Here is an 18,967-nt window from a genome sequence, read left to right on the forward strand (position 1 = left end):
CCCCAAGCCCAGCCTGGTGCCAGGCTTGATTTATGAGAGCTTGGTCCAATAGGATGTTGCTTGGAGTGGCCCACAAGCCCACATATCCATCACAGCACTACCCTTTTTTCGCTCACTCAGTACTGAGGCTTTCACAGCCAAGAGGGATGGAGATTATTTTATTTCAAGATAACATTTGTTTACTGGGGGCTTGAGGAAGCAGATGTGAGCCCCATGTACCCGCAGGAGTTTTGAACTATTCCCTATACTATACCTACAAGTCAGGTTTCTTTATGAGCAAACGAGATATTTCGGTGAGCATCGTACAGTGGTCAAAGCCCGCAAAACACACGACGAAACTACGACGTTGCTACAACGTTCGAGCAAGTTTTAACACCTAACAATTGTAACAACTAATATAGCAAGTTGTAACATTGTTCTAATGTCATAAAAACTTGTAATAAAGTTGTTAAATCTTCTTATAAGTTGTAACAAGAAATTCACAGGGACTGTTACAGTGTGCGTTTGCAGGGAGATGTTCGACCAATGGTGCAAAGAGCAACTTAATTTATGAATGTGCATAGCATCTTAAAATGTTTCTTGTACATATTATCTTAAAAGTTTGACCCATGATGTACATACCATCTTGAGATGTTCGAAACATGATGTGCACACTGTCTTGAAATGTTCGACTCGTGGTGGACTATCATCTTAAATAAAATATTTAACCCATGGTGTGCATACCATCTTAACATTTAGGCAGTCCGGCCTTTCCGCACCCTCCCGACCTTAATCATAGACTCGACAGGTCCCACTCGGCAATGCTTAAACTGTTTACAATTATTTTACATTTTCCAAGATATTTTTTGGATTATAACTATAAATTTAGTGTCAAAATATTTGCAAATTTGGAGAAAAGCTGCAAAAATCAAGAGTGTATTTATAACAGATTATGCATGACTGCAGTGAATATACAAATGTTTATAAATAGCAATTGGATGACTCATTTTGGCAATATCAGAATGTAAGTGTTAAGATGTTAACCTCGAGTAAACATCTGTCATCTTGAAAAGTGACAAGACTTTTGGGATAATTTTCCTATGCCCAGGGGCACGGTTTTTACCACTAGAGAAACACAAAAAACCAGCGTTGAAGGTAATGAAATGCTATTTCCTGGGCAAGACCAGAGGCTCCCTGGAGCTATCCATATATTAGACTTTGGCATCAGTGAGTGTGAATGGAGTTCTTAGGCCTACTGAGGACCCCCTTAGAAAGGCACGAGAAGCAATGGCCTATAGAACTGCACATGTGATTTGGAGCATTCTGTGTCTGCTATCGACTGAGTCAGGCATCCAGAAAGGTAAGCATTCCAAAACAAACCCCTGATCTGGTTAAAACTACTACTGAATGCTAAACGAGTGAACAGAACTCCCCTAAATGAAAACATGCAAACAAGCATGATGTCACACGTGCCGCTGGTCTGTGCAGATGTTCCCTCCCTGGGAGGAGGAAGGGGGAGCCTCAGACCCATTGAGCCGCCTATCCCCACCTCAGTTACGAGGCTGGATGTCAAAACACACGAAAAAACACTGCCGACTGAGGGGGAGGGAGGGAGTGGTGCCAGGAAGCTTCCAGGTCTCACCCAGAAAATGGCGTTTCGTTACATTCAAAGCTGGTTTTCTTAGGGGGAGCCCCTTCGGCTTCCTGGAGATACTTAGCCCTTGTGTTGCTAAGAGCTATTTGGCCATTGTCACCCACAGGCACATAAAAAAAAAAAATCTTCTAAACCTGTTAATTTGTGTTCCCTGATCACGGAAAAAATAATAAAAAAATCGTAAGTGGCATATTTTGCCCGCTATAGGGCGGGGAAGTCTGGCAAAAAAGAGACGCTGACTCAGCGTGCGTCCGAGGCGGTTTGCTCAGCTACAGCTGTCAGGCAGGAGTGGCCACAAAGAGATAATTACCTAATTATTTCAATGTTTCTGATTGATTTTTCTTCGTTTTTTTTCTGTAATATTATTCAATAGTGTAGCGTGTGATATATTTATATAATAAAATGTGTGAATCATTGCTGTACTCAAAATTATGGTGAGCATATTATTGATTCATTATTGTGTTCATAAAACAATAAACAAATACTTTGTCGGGTATTACACTATATACACAGGTTATATATATATATATATATATATATATATATATATATATATATATATATATATATATATATATATATATATACATATCTGCATGTTTTATTCACCATAACGAACCACTAAGTTGATATTGCAAGTCAAAAAGCGGCGAGGTGTGGCCACCACATCTGCCAGTCAGCCTCTCACCGCCACTCACTCAATGACTCCTCACTCACCCACATCCTCTTCCCACCATACTGTTCTTGCTTTTATTCACTATATACAGACGTTATATATAAGTATCTACATTTGTGTTCACCATAACGAACCACTAAGTTGGTATGCTGAGTGGCAGTGGCAGTGGCAGCCAGTAGCAGCCCGCCACTGGCTGTTACTCGCTCCCTCCCTCACCTCACCTGACTCGCCACCCTCCTCACCTGACTCGCCACCCTCCTCCTCCGACCATATTATTTTTGCTTTTATTTACTATATACAGACGTTATATATACGTATCTGCATGTTTTGTTCACCATAGCTGGTAACAACTAAGCTGGTATAGTGAGTCCAGACAGTAAAAGGTGGTCACACAGAGTCAGCAGACAACGCTACCTCCCTCCCCACCATGATTACTCCTCCCACTACAGCACTAATTATCACAACAATCTTGCTATTATCAGAATCCTGGTCATTTTGATCACAGTCAGGGGTCTTCTGTAATACTATCATCGCTAAATAATAGCATGTACATATATATTATGGCATTTTTAGGCAATGCTGTGGTCACAAGCTGAACAGCAGTGCTGTGAGCTCATGCTACATTTGCCAGCCTTGGTGGCTCTCTCAGTACTGAGGACCTCACTCCTGGGAATGTGGCCCACGATTTTTTTTACAAATGGCATCTGTTTACAAGAGCCCTGATGAAGGTGAGGTGAACCCGTGTATCCGTGGGCCATTTAAATCTTGCGTAGTACTCCAACACATCACGTGACATGATGCGCAATTTATAGCAAATTACGCAACACACCATTGCACAGTTTAAGGGTTAACAAAAGAATAAAGCAAGAGGGACTTATCCTGGAGGTAGTCAGTACTCGCTCCTCAACACAAAGTCGAGACAACTGGCTGCAACTGCCGACCCAAAGCAACACAGGCCCGATTAGGCCCTGGAACATTGACCAGGTAGTGCACAGCTAGGACCCTGTTCGACTGCCAAAAATCCCGCACCCAAATGTCAGCCCAAGACATGTTACTGAAGACGGCAGCAAGTGCAGCAAACTTACGAACGTCGTGGGCACAGGGATAGACCGCAGGCTGGCTGGACCGAATAACCCTGTGGATGACCTGGGAGACCCGAACCCTAGAACAGGGAAGAAGGGAAACCGGATCAACCCAAAGCGTGTCCCTGGACACAGAAGCCGTGGCGCACAGATAATGACAAAGAGCCGCAACCGGACACAACACATGAATGCACCCTCAGCTTAACCAACCAAGCATCAACAACCCAAGGACCCCTCCGGAAAGCAGCCGTCTCATTCTTTGCCAGAAAAGAAGACAGCTGCAAACAGACAAACCTACTACAGGCATACCTCAGAATAAGAGTTTAATCCGTTCCTGGAAACGCCTCGCCTTCCGAAAACTCGCATTCCGAAGTTAATTTCCCCATAAGAAATAAAGGGAAATGAATTAATCCGTTCCTGACTACCCCAAAAACCCCACATCAAACTAAATTTTTATACCTAATTTACCTAATTCATCTAAATAAACCTACAAAACTGTGTTCCAGTTATTACTTACCTTGCTGTCGAGTGCTGTAGGCGTATGGAAGATGGTGAGGAGGGGGGAGGAGGAGAGGAGTTACTGTTTGGAAGGGAGTCCCCTTCCATAATCACATCACATAACCCCATGCCTTGTAACACTATGGATACCCACTTCTCTTTCTAAATTTTTCAAACCAGCCCTGCTTGCCTTAAACTCTTTCTATCTGCATCACTCGTTGTAGGGGTATTCTTTAGAAGGTCTTCGTGCAACACCCTGGCTTTCTCACAAATAATGGCCTCCGAAACACTATCACCCCTCAACTCATTGTCGTGTATCCAAATTAATAACAACTTTTCCACTTCTTCAAGTATTTGTGGTCTTTGTGCCGTTAATGTTCTTACTCCTTTTGCCACTTTAGCACCCATAATCTTATTTTTCTTCTTGACACTTTCGCGCTCTCCGCAAAGGGTCACTCAGCCAACCGAATGTGCGCGCTGCGTTTTTATCGCTTAAGCGTAAAAACAAAAATGTGTATACTCTTTTACTCTTCTGACCTTAGTTCTCATGCTACGTATTTCATTTTGGTACCAACGTGTTCGCAATAAAATTCTCTAGAAGAACATCAGTAAAAAAAGTCACGAAACGTATAGGGATACCAGCACCAAATAAATAACTACGAAGATGACTCGCCGTGAGCGCCCATCAGCAACAAAATGTTTTTACTCTTGGGATTGTAATCACCTCCACACTTGTTCTACAGCGTTAATTTTGGTATCAATGGACTCGCAATGAAAAGTCCCAACACGGTGATATGAATATAAGCGTAGAATAATGATTGCGGCCCGCCCGCAAGAGTGTGGGAAGTGGTGAAATTGTTACCTGGTATCGGTGACGGGACGACGCACGGCGCTTTGAAAGTTTATACTTATTTCACTCTCATGACATTAATTTTCTATGTACGTCATTCATTTTTGTGTCAATGTGTTCGCAATAGAATGTTCTATGTGCCCATAGGTAAAAAATATCAACAAAGCGTAAGTTAGAATAGCGCCAAATATAAAAACAACGCTGGAACATATCAGTGAGCGTCAAACACACACGAAATGTTTTTACTTTTGTTATGTTGTCAAGTTTATACTTGTTGCACACAGTTATTTTTGGTTGTATATTGATCGGAATAAAATTCCCTAAACAGACATATGCATATAATACATGATATGGGGGAAAGCATTACCAGTATAAACGGCTAAAGTCACCCACCTGCAACCCGTTTGGGACAAAATACCATTTGATCGAAGTTATCCACACCTTTCATGAACTTATTGTACCATGCAGCCTAGTGGTGAGAAAGAGAGCCTCATAGCGTGCAGTTTAAAACAAACCCAAAGTAAATCGGATAAAAATTGATTTTTATACAAATATTTTAAAAGTTGACATAACTTTATGTCCACTATGCGTTTACGTTAGACGAAACCGGACGCGCCGGCGCGTTCAGATAGCGCGAAAGTGTTAAGTATAGTGCATATTGTTGATGTGGCTTTGTTGTACTGCCTACAAAGTTCAACAACACGTGTACCGTTCTCATGCTTCCGAATGATCTCTTGTTTCTCCTCTATTGTCATCCTCACATGAGCTTTCTGGCCTTTATCCTTACCACTGGCTTTCTTGGGACCCATGGTGAGATATATAATAACAAATTGTATAGACAATCACCAAAAATCCAACAAAACACTGAAAATCAGCGAGAAGAATTGATGTGGGGGTAGTCACTGAGCGCGAGACAATAATAAACTGAGGGGCGGAGGGGCGACGAACGCGCTAGGTCGGCTGTACGCGTATCAACAAACTCGCGTCCAAACTCGCCTCCCGAAGTAACCATCGCCTTCCGAGACAAATTTTTGGAGTAAATACACCTCGCCTTCCGAAAACCTCGCATACAGGGACAATCCCATTCCGAGGTACCACTGTTCCAGAACCAAAAGAGCAGAAACCTCTGCACCGGAAGAGAGCATGAAACTTCCCAACCCGACCCCCAGAGACCAAAGCCAACAGGAAAAGAGCCTTTGAGAAAACAATCCTGAACCGAAGGAGCCACTACAACCCGAGGGGAAAAGAGAGATAAGAGAGCACCCTGTCCAAAGACCAGGATGGCTCAGGTGGCGCATGAGCAGGCCGGAGATGTAACAACACCCGAGACAGCTTGCAAAATGACACAGAAGTAACATCAATACCGATAGCAAGCTGCAGCGACTCCGCCAGTGCTGCACGATATGAGGCGCCATTATTGGGCATAAGATGACAGCTCCCGAAACCAACCACGAGAGAAAGGACAGGACAACCTTAACAGAGAGCAAAGCACACCTACAAAGAGACAAAAAGAATTGGAAGGACCGCCAGGAACTTCATACTGCCTCCGAGATGAAGCACGCAGTGGGACACCATCAAAGAAGCCACCTGATCGCCATACAGATGGTGATAGACTCGGGTCAAAAGATCAGACGCGAAGATTCGAGGTGAAGATCGAACAGCCGTGTAACGAACTGGACCAAGCTGCTGAAAGAGGCGTAGCCGCGGGAAAATCCCTGGGTTCGGATACCGAGCAAGCAGTGCCTGAAACCAAGGCTGGGCTGGCCACCAAGGGACCAAGAGGACACTCTTCCCCTGGTAAGTCTCCAAGCAAGCCAGAAACCTGGAGCAACAGCTGAACTGGGGGAAAGAGGTACAGGTAGCCCCACCTCGACCAGTCCTGCCTGAAGGCATCGACCCCAACGGCCTCGCAGTCGGGGAAGGACGCCACATATACCGGGAGACACCTCGACCACGCCAACGCAAAGAGATTTCACTTCCGGCAGAGCCAACTGAATGAGTCGGCGTCAACAGTCCATTCCGTGTCATACACATCAGCCGAGAACTCAGGTGGGGATAGCCAGCGCGAGGGGTTTAGGGCACCTCATTCCCCTCCCGGGGAGGGGGGAGCTGCAGCAGACAAGAGGCACGGCACATGTGACATCATGCTCATTTGTTCGTTTTCATTTGGGAAGTTCTGTCCACTCATTTAGCTTTCAGCAGTAGTTTAACCAGAATAGAGGTTTGTTTTGGGGTGTTTACCTTTCTGGGTGCCAGACACAGTCGATGTCAGACATAGAATGCTCCAAATCACATGTGCCATTCTATAGGCCATTGTTCCTTGTGCCTCTCGGAGGGGGTCAGGTTCTGGGCTCGTGGTCCCTGGAAGGCCTAAGAACTCCATTCACACTGACTGATGACAAAGTCTAATATATCCATATCAGCCTGGATAGCTCCAGGGGAGCCGAAGATGCTCCCCCCAGAAATATTTTTTTAAATATTTTTCTATTGGCATACAGATAATATAACCCTTGCATAATTTAAGAGTTAAGACAGATAAAATAACAATTTGATCAACAAAAAATGTTGAATTATACAACAAAAATGTTTCCATCCCTTAAAAATATTGCAATCTGAACTCAAGAGCCTCAAGTGCTTGAATGTATTCAAGTTCTCAATCTACCACACCAGCAAAATATGATAATTAATCAAAAGAGAGCGGGGTGAAGTAAACTGTTGGTGGAGGGTACCTTCGTGCCGCATCTTGTGCACCTTAAGCTGGCTGTTGGTTCGTGCCGAGTAGTCACAGTATTCACAGTTGTAGGGCCTCAGATCTGTTGCACACAAAAATGTTTCCACACATTAGTATTGCCTCCAAAACATATCTGCCTCTAATATGGCATATAAACTCAATATATTTCATGGTTACAGGATGACAAAATAGGAAGCAGAAATGACCACATTTGTTATATATTCGTCATTAAGTACTGTTATACAGTACTTACTTCACTAAATTCAATATTTCAATATAATATATTTATCTGGGGTACAAAAACTTAACTTGGAATTTTTAAGTTTTTATAGAGAAAACATGATTTTGTACATGTAAATACAATACACTGTTGGATTGGTGGTAGACCAAAAATATGCATCCTATTGCAGACAAATATGGTGTATGTAATTCACAAATATGGTTAATATAAAGTACAGTACAGTTTATAGGCATGCAAAAACAATAATATATACAGTATATGTTTCTGGATACATCATTACCTATGAGAGTGTAATCTTCAACTTAGCAAGAACATGGACGTACCTTCGTGAAAGTCCAGATGCCGGTTCATATCAGAAAGTACTGCCAAAGAGCTTGTGGCAATAAGGACATTCGAAGAACGTTCGTCCTATGTCATCAGTGATTGGCATCAGAGCCTTGTCTCTGTCTATGGGTCTTGTATGATGTTGAGTCTGAAGAAAGACAATACATGAGGAGGAAGGCAAGAGAATCAAGAGAATCACATGTGAACAAGAATCACATGTGAACAAGAATCACATGTGAACAAGAATCACATGTAAACAAGAATCACGTGTGAACAAGAATCACATGTGAACAAGAATCACATGTGAACAAGAATCACATGTGAACAAGAATCACATGTGAACAAGAATCACATGTGAACAAGAATCACATGCGAATGAGAATCACGCATGGACAAGAATCACACATGAAGAATAATTACTGTACACCTGAAAAAATAATTACACATAAACAAGGAATCACATGTAGATAAGACTCACATGTTTGACAAAAATCCCATATGCATAAGAATCCCACCTGGACAAGAATTCCATATAATAATCAGGAATCCAACCATATAATATGGTTGTTTACACATGGACAACCATATTATATTCTTATAACAATAAAAGACACTTTTTGCTGTTATTATGCTGTATACACATTATATATAACTATCTACATGTTTATGCACCATTATAAACCACTAAGCAATTCTGCTTGGTGTGATTATCTCAACCAGTGAACCAAATAATGGATCACTGGTCAGTACATTTAATGGTGTACTGACCAGCAGCACCAGGAAATGCAGGCCTGCAGGCTGCTGCAACAGCTTTCTAGATCAGTTATCACAAGATAAGCTGGCCCCAGCCCGGGCTTGGGAAGTAGAAGTCTCAGAACCACTCCAACAAATTTTGTCTTTGCATGATGAGCACAGAATCCTGACTGCCAGCTTGTAGTTATGAACACGAACACTGTTGGCAAAAGTAAGCTGGCATCTGCTCCCACGTGTTCCATCTGATGACGTTATAATTTGTTATCTTATTCTACCAGAAGGATCCTGCTACTGTACAGTTATGAGCACTGAGCTTCCTACTCTACCAGAAGGATCCTGTTACTGTACAGTTATGAACACTGAGCTTCCTACTCTACCAGAAGGATCCTGTTACTGTACAGTTAGTGAACACTGAGCTTCCTACTCTACCAGAAGGATCCTGTTACTGTACAGTTATGAACACTGAGCTTCCTACTCTACCAGAAGGATCCTGCTACTGTACAGTTATGAGCACTGAGCTTCCACTCTACCAGAAGGATCCTGCTACTGTACAGTTATGATCACTGAGCTTCCTACTCTACCAGAAGGATCCTGCTACTGTACAGTTTATGAACACTGAGCTTCCTACTCTACCAGAAGGATCCTGCTACTGTACAGTTATGAACACTGAGCTTCCTACTCTACCAGAAGGATCCTGCTACTGTACAGTTATGAACACTGAGCTTCCTACTCTACCAGAAGGATCCTGCTACTGTACAGTTATGAGCACTGAGCTTCCTACTCTACCAGAAGGATCCTGCTACTGTACAGTTATGAACACTGAGCTTCCTACTCTACCAGAAGGATCCTGCTACTGTACAGTTATGAACACTGAGCTTCCTACTCTACCAGAAGGATCCTGCTACTGTACAGTTATGAGCACTGAGCTTCCTACTCTACCAGAAGGATCCAATTGGGAATTATTGCTCAAGAAAATAATTCCAATTATCATGGGGATTGGAAGGCATTGGCCCAGAGACAGCAGTGAATAATATAGAAAAGGAAGGTTTAGATAATAAGATAATAAAATGTTTAAAATATTATCTATTTATTATATGGCATCATAAACATACAATATACAGTGCAATCTCGATTTTCCTATTTTTCAATACTCGAACTCAATTTCTTAGAAAAATTTGATTGGGTACTTGTTGTTTGCCTCAGTGTTCGGAGTCTGTTTATACACGTACGGGACCACCGAGCGAGCGGTGCTTCAGTTTACCAGTGTCTCCCGCCTAGTGATGATCGCACTTGAATTCTTTGTGAAGAATTTAATTTTTTGTGCTTTTTTTGGTTTCTGAACATAAGAGTTCTTATTATATATCATTCCACGGGTTCCAAGAAAGTCAGTGGTAATGTTCAACCTAAGAAAATAGTTGTGAGGATGACAACAGGAGAAAAACAAGAGAGCATTCATAGTGAGACAATGTGATGTCTCACTATAGACAAGTGTTAAAATGTAGGGAAAACAAAGTGTTTATTGACAGATTCTTGGTAAGACAGCAAGCAGTGAACCTCAACCCGGTCCTAGTGGTATGCCTGCAAAATGTAAGAGAAAGAGTATCCCAGAAATGTCATCACTGCTGTTATAATGGAAGGGGGGACTTCTCCGCTTCCAAACACTAACACCTCTCCTCCTTCCCCTTTCCTCACTGTCTTCCATACACCAACAAGTCCTCAATAAAGGTAAGGTACCTAAGAGTATTATTCTGTATAATATGTATTTTTAGTTAATATATTTGGGGAAGTGGAAGCGGATTAATTCCATTTACATTATTTCCTATGGGAAAATTTGTTTCGGTTTTCATATTTTTCAGTTTTTCATACCGTCTCTGGGAACGGATTAAATTCGAAAACTGAGGTTCAACTGTATAGCATAAAAATTTGGAAATATTAGGCATGTAAAGAAAAAAAAATTATACAAAAAGCAAATAAGCAAATAACACTCAACACAGGTATGGTACCTTGGAGCATAATTGGAGAAATGCGGTGAATGGTCGAGGCTCTCGTCAGACTGGTCATCTGCAATAACCAACCGCCGTCCACTCTCTCCGTCATCAATAATCTTTGTACGTCGGTCCAATCTAATTTCTCCGGGTTCGAGTTCATCGTTACGGAAACTGTCGACGAAAACAGGGTGACGTCTGCTCCCACGTGTTGAATCTGATGAAGTTATAATTTGATATCCTTTATTCACATTTAAGTACTGTACTAGGAAATTATAAGTTGTAACATATGTACTTAAATTCCTCATCTTCATATTGGCCATTTTCTCTTTGTAAGTTGTGAGTAGCTTTTACCACCAATCTAAATGCCATATGCAGGTGCTGATGGGATGTTGATACACACCAGGAAGGCGGGAACAGCAATTTATGCAAAGCCCAGTTTACATTATTCCAAATTTCTGAGTGAGCAATTAATAAAATTTAATGAATTTTACTACACAACTATTTTAATGCCCAAGAATCATTTGATATCTTCAATTCAGTCAATAAAAGTAATGAATTTTGTTTAGGATTTGTTCTTTTATTGGTATTAAAAGCACCAAGATGCTATGTTTTGGATTGGAACGTCTTGGGAGGTTGGTCTGAAGCATTAGCTGAGCAACCTTCAATTAATATACAGTTTAGATATGTAGACAAATATATTCATCTAGTTATATAAGTTATAGGAAATTAAATGTAAAGTGATACATTATAATAGAAGTAAGAAACCAAAGAAAAATATACAGTACCATTATTTCTGTATAAGTAGGTTTATATGTAATATTGTATAGAGTTTAGGGACAACTAAGTACATGACGTGAGTCTAAAAGTAACAGTTAAATACAACAAATTATATACATCAGATTCAGTTCCATTGTCAAGACAGTGCATTGTGGCTTATAACAAGAACACCCTACACAAATACACAATGTGTAATAGTGTATCTAAAAAAAGTTGTGTAACTTACTGTCAAGTGAGGCGGCAATAATTTTGGTGAGGTTGGTAGTGTATGTGGTGACTGCTGCCGTAACGTCACCTGCTGCATGTTCCTTTGCCAAGTCTGCTTGTGGAGGGGTGGGTGACCGAATCACTCCTCTTTTGATACCATCATCGTAATTACTAGCCGTGTCACTGAGTGTTTTACTAGTAAGTGTAATTTCTAACCCATTAGTCTTCCCTGAGAGTCCAGACATATCAATATTCGAACTAGAGATAAGCTTATTTGCCGTTTCTTTTAGGACATCCTTTAGTCGACTTACTTTCAGGATATTTTAGAGGTACGGGGGACACCGAGGGAGTCGGTGAATCCTCGTCACCTTTCTTACGCCTGTCCCTCTTAATGAGATGGCGCAAGGATCCATCACTATGAAAACGAATGACATGGTGCCTGAGATTCCTCGGTTCGGAAAAGCCCCGTCCACAAACACGGCAAAAACATGGTTTGTAACCTGTATGCACACGTTCATGGCGGTTGCAGGAAAAAGCACGATCAAACTTCTTGCCACAAAACCTGCACGTGTACATCTTGAAGAGATCCTCTCCACTGCCCCCTTCTTGTAGATCTCCAGCTTCTTGTGATTCCGAAGAAGGAGATACAGGATATGAATCTTCACTCCCGTGATCATCTTCTTCCTCCTCGTATGTGTCCTTTGGCGTTAAATTTAGAGGTCTGTTCTCCTGAGCCTTTTCTCTTAAAGCTGATAGGAGTGCAGCCACAGTGACAGTGTTCTCCGCACTACTAGAGTCGTCGCTCATGTCACATCGTGCATCTACTTTATCTCTGTGGGATGTACAAAAATTAGCTTCATGTAAATGTATCCTAATATAATAAAAGAGAATGATAATAAACCCAACACTGTATACTATATTTATCATAAACTGAAATAAATCATATAGGATAGAGTTATTCCATACTAAAGTAAAAAAAATTATTATAACATGCTCATACGAGGCAGTTCCTACCGGGCCCATACGAGGCAGTTCCTACCGGGCCCATACGAGGCAGTTCCAACCGGGCCCATACGAGGCAGTTCCTACCGGGCCCATACGAGGCAGTTCCTACCGGGCCCATACGAGGCAGTTCCTACCGGGCCCATACGAAGCAGTTCCTACCGGGCCAATACGAGGCAGTTCCTACCGGGCCCATACGAGGCAGTTCCTACCGGGCCCATACGAGGCAGTTCCTACCGGGCCCATACGAGGCAGTTCCTACCGGGCCCATACGAGGCAGTTCCTACCGGGCCCATACGAGGCAGTTCCTACCGGGCCCATACAAGGCAGTTCCTACCGTGCCCATAATGAGGCAGTTCCTACCGGGCCCATACGAGGCAGTTCCTACCGGGCCCATACGAAGCAGTTCCTACCGGGGCCCATACGAGGCACTTCCTACCGGGCCCATACGAGGCAGTTCCTACCGGGCCCATACGAGGCAGTTCCTACTGGGCCCATACGAGGCAGTTCCTACCGGGCCCATAGGAGGCAGTTCCTACCGGGCCCATACGAGGCAGTTCCTACTGGGCCCATACGAGGCAGTTCCTACCGGGCGCATAGGAGGCAGTTCCTACCGGACCCATACGAGGCAGTTCCTACTGGGCCCATACGAGGCAGTTCCTACCAAGCCCATACGAGGCAGTTCCTACTGGGCCCATACGAGGCAGTTCCTACTGGGCCCATATGAGGCAGTTCCTACTGGGCCCATATGAGGCAGTTCCTACTGGGCCCATACGAGGCAGTTCCTACTGGGCCCATACGAGGCAGTTCCTACTGGGCCCATATGAGGCAGTTCCTACTGGGCCCATATGAGGCAGTTCCTACTGGGCCCATACGAGGCAGTTCCTACTGGGCCCATACGAGGCAGTTCCTACTGGGCCCATATGAGGCAGTTCCTACTGGGCCCATACGAGGCAGTTCCTACTGGGCCCATACGAGGCAGTTCCTACTGGGCCCATACAAGGCAGTTCCTACTGGGCCCATATGAGGCAGTTCCTACTGGGCCCATACGAGGCAGTTCCTACTGGGCCCATATGAGGCAGTTCCTACCGGGCCCATACGATGAAGCTTCTATTTATATCCACCCAATAATTTTGTCCAATAGCGAGCAAATGATAAAAAAAATACACAATGACTAAGTATATTTAAATTAGGTGTGCAACAAACTACAAAATGCATTATTAAATAAAAAAAAAATTGAAAAGCAATAATAACTGCTTTTTATTGATCCCCATTCTTAAATACTGTTCCGTCTTGTTTAACCGAACAAAATTTGAAAAAATATTAGACTTGAACAATATTTTATTACACTTAAAGATGTTAAGCGTGACAAGAACTTCTTGCTCTCAACAAATTGAGTAAAGCAAGATGTCACAATAGTTAAATGTATAACACAACAGGTACAACAAGGAGACTTGGCACGGAGTAAAGAGATAGCTGAGCCTCACTGCCCTGTAGCTAAGAATTGAAAACTTAAATATACATGTATATCTAAATTTATAATCAGAGTTTCTTACCTGCGAGACTGAACTGCTGGGGAGAGATGTTCACGCTGAACATGATAAGAGAACTGGACTCTAGAGTCACACGAGAAGCTGCATTTACAACAGACAAATCTCTGCTTGTGTTGAGAGAGGTGAGCTTGTAGCCGCGACACTGATGGGAATGCAACGCTGCACATAAAACACTTGTAAAGCTCGATCTTGTCACCCGTTTCATCATTAACACCCAGGATTCTTGACACCAACACCTGTGTAGATAGTGAGCATGAAAATAAAATAAAAAAGATAATGAACCATGAAGCGGTTACAACAGTGCATTTTCAACTCTGATAATGGCTAGCAACACCACTACACCTTTACAAGCGAATTAAGAGAGGTCAATCACCAACGTAGCCTGAGGTTTGTCAATGATTACTCTATTTGTCAGTGGGTAGGACACATGCTTTTGGTCCACCACCAACTGAATACACATTGTGTTTACACTTACAAAATGGTGTGTTTTTCCATATAAAACTCCTTGAAAATTACTTTCAATAAATGTATGATGAAACATACAGTACAATACTAAAATAAATTTTTACCACCAAGTATTCCTGTAAATTAGGCGCATCTTATATGCTGGCAAATACAATATATATGATACTCTATTATGCATATTACTACAGTATAGAATGGAACACTATTTTTTATTTTCAAGCATAAATTTGGTGTACAAGTACTTTTAATTCCAATTTCCCTATGGTACAGTAACTGTATACAGTAATAAACTGTTTTCCATACCTGCTCTGCATGGAGCCGAACACTGTACACCATAGGAGGCCCATCATCGCTGCTCACTCGCACATGTCTCACAACACCCCCAGCACCATAAAGTGGGAGAGGTGGGGGAGGATCCAAGCCCGTAGAATCCTCTGTTAAATACTGCTCATTCTGAGCCATATTAAAAAATGCTTTCTCCCGTTCTCGGGCTTCATTCACTAAATTTTCATTCTCATCCTCTAGTGGCCCACGATCAGACAGCACAGAGTGATTGAATGTCTCTGTTGGGTCGTGTTCTGATAACGGTGGGCTGAATGCATCGTCTTTCTCTTGGATTTTAATGCACCCTTTTGGCTCTGGCGTTGACGATGCCGCCGGTCTCTCACAATTCCTCGTTGCCATTGACCCTCGGCAGCTTAAATCCAATGGTAAGCTCATGTCCTCCACTGGAGCGATAAATTCACGTTGAACCGACTCCATCTGTTAGGTATATTACACAATTAGAATGTCTGTTACCAGAAAAAAGATATGAGTGGATATACTGTACATGCTGTGTACTATTATTGGGCTAATAATACTACAGGAATACGATACTGTACATCCAGGAGAAAATCTTGAAGGAGTACAATGAGAGTGAACCGGCCCCCCCTTAAACTCCTCAGGTACCAGCACTACCACCTGAACCACTATGTTCAACATTAACAACTGTGAGTTACAAATTAATTTATAATAGGGAATAAGAATCATTTAATAAAATTAGGAGTATGATTTGTGGAAATACTAACAAAAGCAACCCATCCTCCTGTTTAGATAGTACCTATTGTGATGGTCATCAATAGTCAGAATTCCTACTTTCTTAGCTTTTAGATAGTAGTATACTGTACTGGCTAGTGAGGAATTCTTTTGAAATAAATGAAGCTAAAACACATCTTAAACATTCCTAGGTCTTGTATAGCACACATGTACTATATTAGGGCTCAGATATCGTGTATTAGACCTAGAAAGGTTAGTTTAGCTTGTCAAAGCAACCCAAGTAAAAAAATAGTTTTCCCAGTTTGTCCAACTCAATACTGTAGTTCAGATTTCTACTTTCTAATTTCATTGTACATCAGTATATATACAGTACTATTGTCCTCATTGTTACTATAAGTACTACCAAAACAGAAGGATGGTCTGAAAAAAAATATAATATCAGTTATATTTCAGCACATCACATCATGCTCTGTAATAGATCACAACTCTAGCCATGATAGGATCACAACTCTATACATGACAAGATTACAGCTCTATAAGTAAGATCATAGATCCATACACATGATCACAGTTCCATACATATGATAAGATCCAGATCTGTTTAGATAGTGCTTATAGTAATGATGAGAACCATCATACATATACTGACGTAAAAGGCAATTAGAAAGTAGAAATCGGTACTAAATTTTGATAAACAAGAAAAATTTTTGTATTGATGTTGCAAAGAAAACATAACCTAACCTTACTTTCATAGGCCTAATACATGCTATCTGAGACCTAATATAGTACATATATGTGCTATACTAGGCCTAGGAATATTTAAGTTTGGTTTTTAGCTATATTTTTGGGGCTCTATAAAGTGAATACTGTGTCAAATTCTACTATCTAATTGTCCAGTACGTCTATGTATGTACAATGGGCCACACAGTTACAAAAAGTACTATTTAAACAAGAGCATGGGTTGTAAGATCACAAGTCACCTATACTGTACAATAAAAGCCACACTAACCTGTTCATTTAATGCATTTTCTCGTAATCGCTTTTTATCGGGCGATGGACTAGCAGAAAGGTCTATGGCACGCTTACACGTGCTGCTGGAGCCATTCACCAGCTGCAATAAAGCCTTTGTGTTAAATATAATTTTTAGGTGCTTACCTATCGGTGACTATTGGGTGCGATCTAGCTCATAATGCCTTGCTTAAATGGGAGGGAGGGTGTGACACAGACCTTTTCCAGGGTGGGAATGACGGTGTGACAGAGATGAATCAAAAGTTATTCAACATTAGCGTTTCTGCCTTCCATTTAAAGTCATATAGAAAATGGGGCATACAGAAAACCTTTAGATCCCTCTGACTGTTTGTTATTCATGGGTGTCTTCTCATTTTCCCCTTATCTCTTTTTCTAGTGTTTGTACCAGTATACTGTATTTGTGGGATTACCAAGTGTAACATTTCATCTAGTCACTTCCTGGCCTCCCCTCTCTCTCTTTCCCTTATTTCTAACATGTGTTCCCCTGCTGCGTTCTTATACTTTCGACTGCCCGTTCCTCTGTCATTTTGCTACTGATGATGGCCCAGTTAAGTTAGGTTGAAAGTGCTTTGCAATTGGCATACCGGTGTATATATATTTATACCACAAAGAACTCTATGATCTAATGCAGGACTCGAATCTGCTTAGCCAGAGCACACTCACCAGTGAACACAATACTGAAACCACTTCACCTTTGATCACCTATAAGAATCTGTCAATCCTGGAGCTCATAACAGGAGCTCCATGACTGACAAACCCCCAGAGGATCTTGTAGTGCAATTTTGGCACAGTTTTTCATAAAATCCAGGTACTCATGGATTGTGCTGGGCCTACAAATGTAAAAGATAGCTTGAATGGTCCCGAGCCATAAACCACTAAGAACTGTATGACCCGACCGCTGAGCCCACAAATGCTAAACCCAGAAGTTTATACAAAACTCACCAACACTGGAATGTGTATGAATGGTCACTCCGAATGCCCAGACAGATATAAGACTAGGGAAATACTGTAAATGCATTTATACTCGGAGCCCTTACTCATTGTTCTAACTGGCATCACATTCACAAGGAACTGGACAGAAGCCTTGAATTATTAATGAACAACGGGTACATGAATAGAAGTCAACACCCATATCAGAAAATATTTAGAAAAATGGTACAGTACTGTATAACAGAGAACAAATGAGCTCACAATACAAAACTGAAGAAAGAGTAATTAAAAATATAATTTCAAATGGCGTGAAACCAACAGCCACAGACCAAAGATTGAAATTCATTATTTACTACAAAACAAAAAGGACTGCCAATTTAACACTTAAAAACATCCCCAATAAACAATACAACCCTCTCCAAAAAGAAAACGTCGTATGCCAATTTACATGCCCCAATGAAGGCTGTCACCTTCGATCTATTTATATTGGTATGACCACCACAAAACTTTCGAGAAGACTTACTCGCCATCTACAATCTCCTCTGGTAGCTGGTGCCTCCCAGAAACCATATGCAAAGTGTACATAACACAACACTCACTAGGAACATGCTAGTAGAAAAGAAAAAAAAACAATCCTGGCATCCACCATAGACCAGAGAAGACTGTAAATACCGGAAGCTATGTCTGTACTGTACTCATTAAAGAAAAAAGACCCAGCCTAAATATACAGAGTAATGACTTTGATACCTTACCTACATTCAAATCCAGACCTCATCACACAGCACCGGATTATGATATCCCTACTGAGTTCTCCCACCGCCACCTTCTTCCCGTGTTACCTTACCTTGAGGTTACCTTGAGGTGATTTAGGGGCTTAGCGACCCCGTGGCCCGGTCGTCGACCAGGCCTCCTCGTTGCTGGACTGGTCAACTAGGCTGTTGGACGTGGCTGCTCGCAGAATGACGTATGAGTCATAGCCTGGTTGATCCCGTATCCTTTGAAGGTGTTTGTCAAGTTCTCTCTTGAACACTGTGAGGGGTCGGCCAGTTATGCCCCTTATGTGTAGTGGAAGCGTGTTGAACAGTCTCGGCCCTCTGATGTTGATAAGAGTTCTCTCTCAAAGTAGCTGTTGCACCTCTGCTTTTCAACGGGGGTATTCTGCACATCCTGCCATGCCTTCTGGTCTCATGTGA

General features: G+C 42.0%; 1 protein-coding gene across 1 annotated transcript in view; it reads right to left on the bottom strand.

Moving 5' to 3' along the window:
- Positions 1 to 18,967, bottom strand: part of LOC123758011 (zinc finger protein 236) — a 135,421-nt gene that overhangs the window by 12,216 nt on the left and 104,238 nt on the right. Inside the window, 5 exon segments of the mRNA XM_069338904.1 lie at positions 7,469 to 7,552; positions 8,035 to 8,068; positions 8,070 to 8,166; positions 10,774 to 10,990; positions 11,780 to 12,070. Coding sequence (XP_069195005.1) covers positions 7,469 to 7,552; positions 8,035 to 8,068; positions 8,070 to 8,166; positions 10,774 to 10,990; positions 11,780 to 12,070 — 723 coding nt within the window.

This window comes from Procambarus clarkii, chromosome 40, assembly GCF_040958095.1.
Source record: "Procambarus clarkii isolate CNS0578487 chromosome 40, FALCON_Pclarkii_2.0, whole genome shotgun sequence".
Taxonomy (NCBI): Eukaryota; Metazoa; Arthropoda; class Malacostraca; order Decapoda; family Cambaridae; genus Procambarus; species Procambarus clarkii.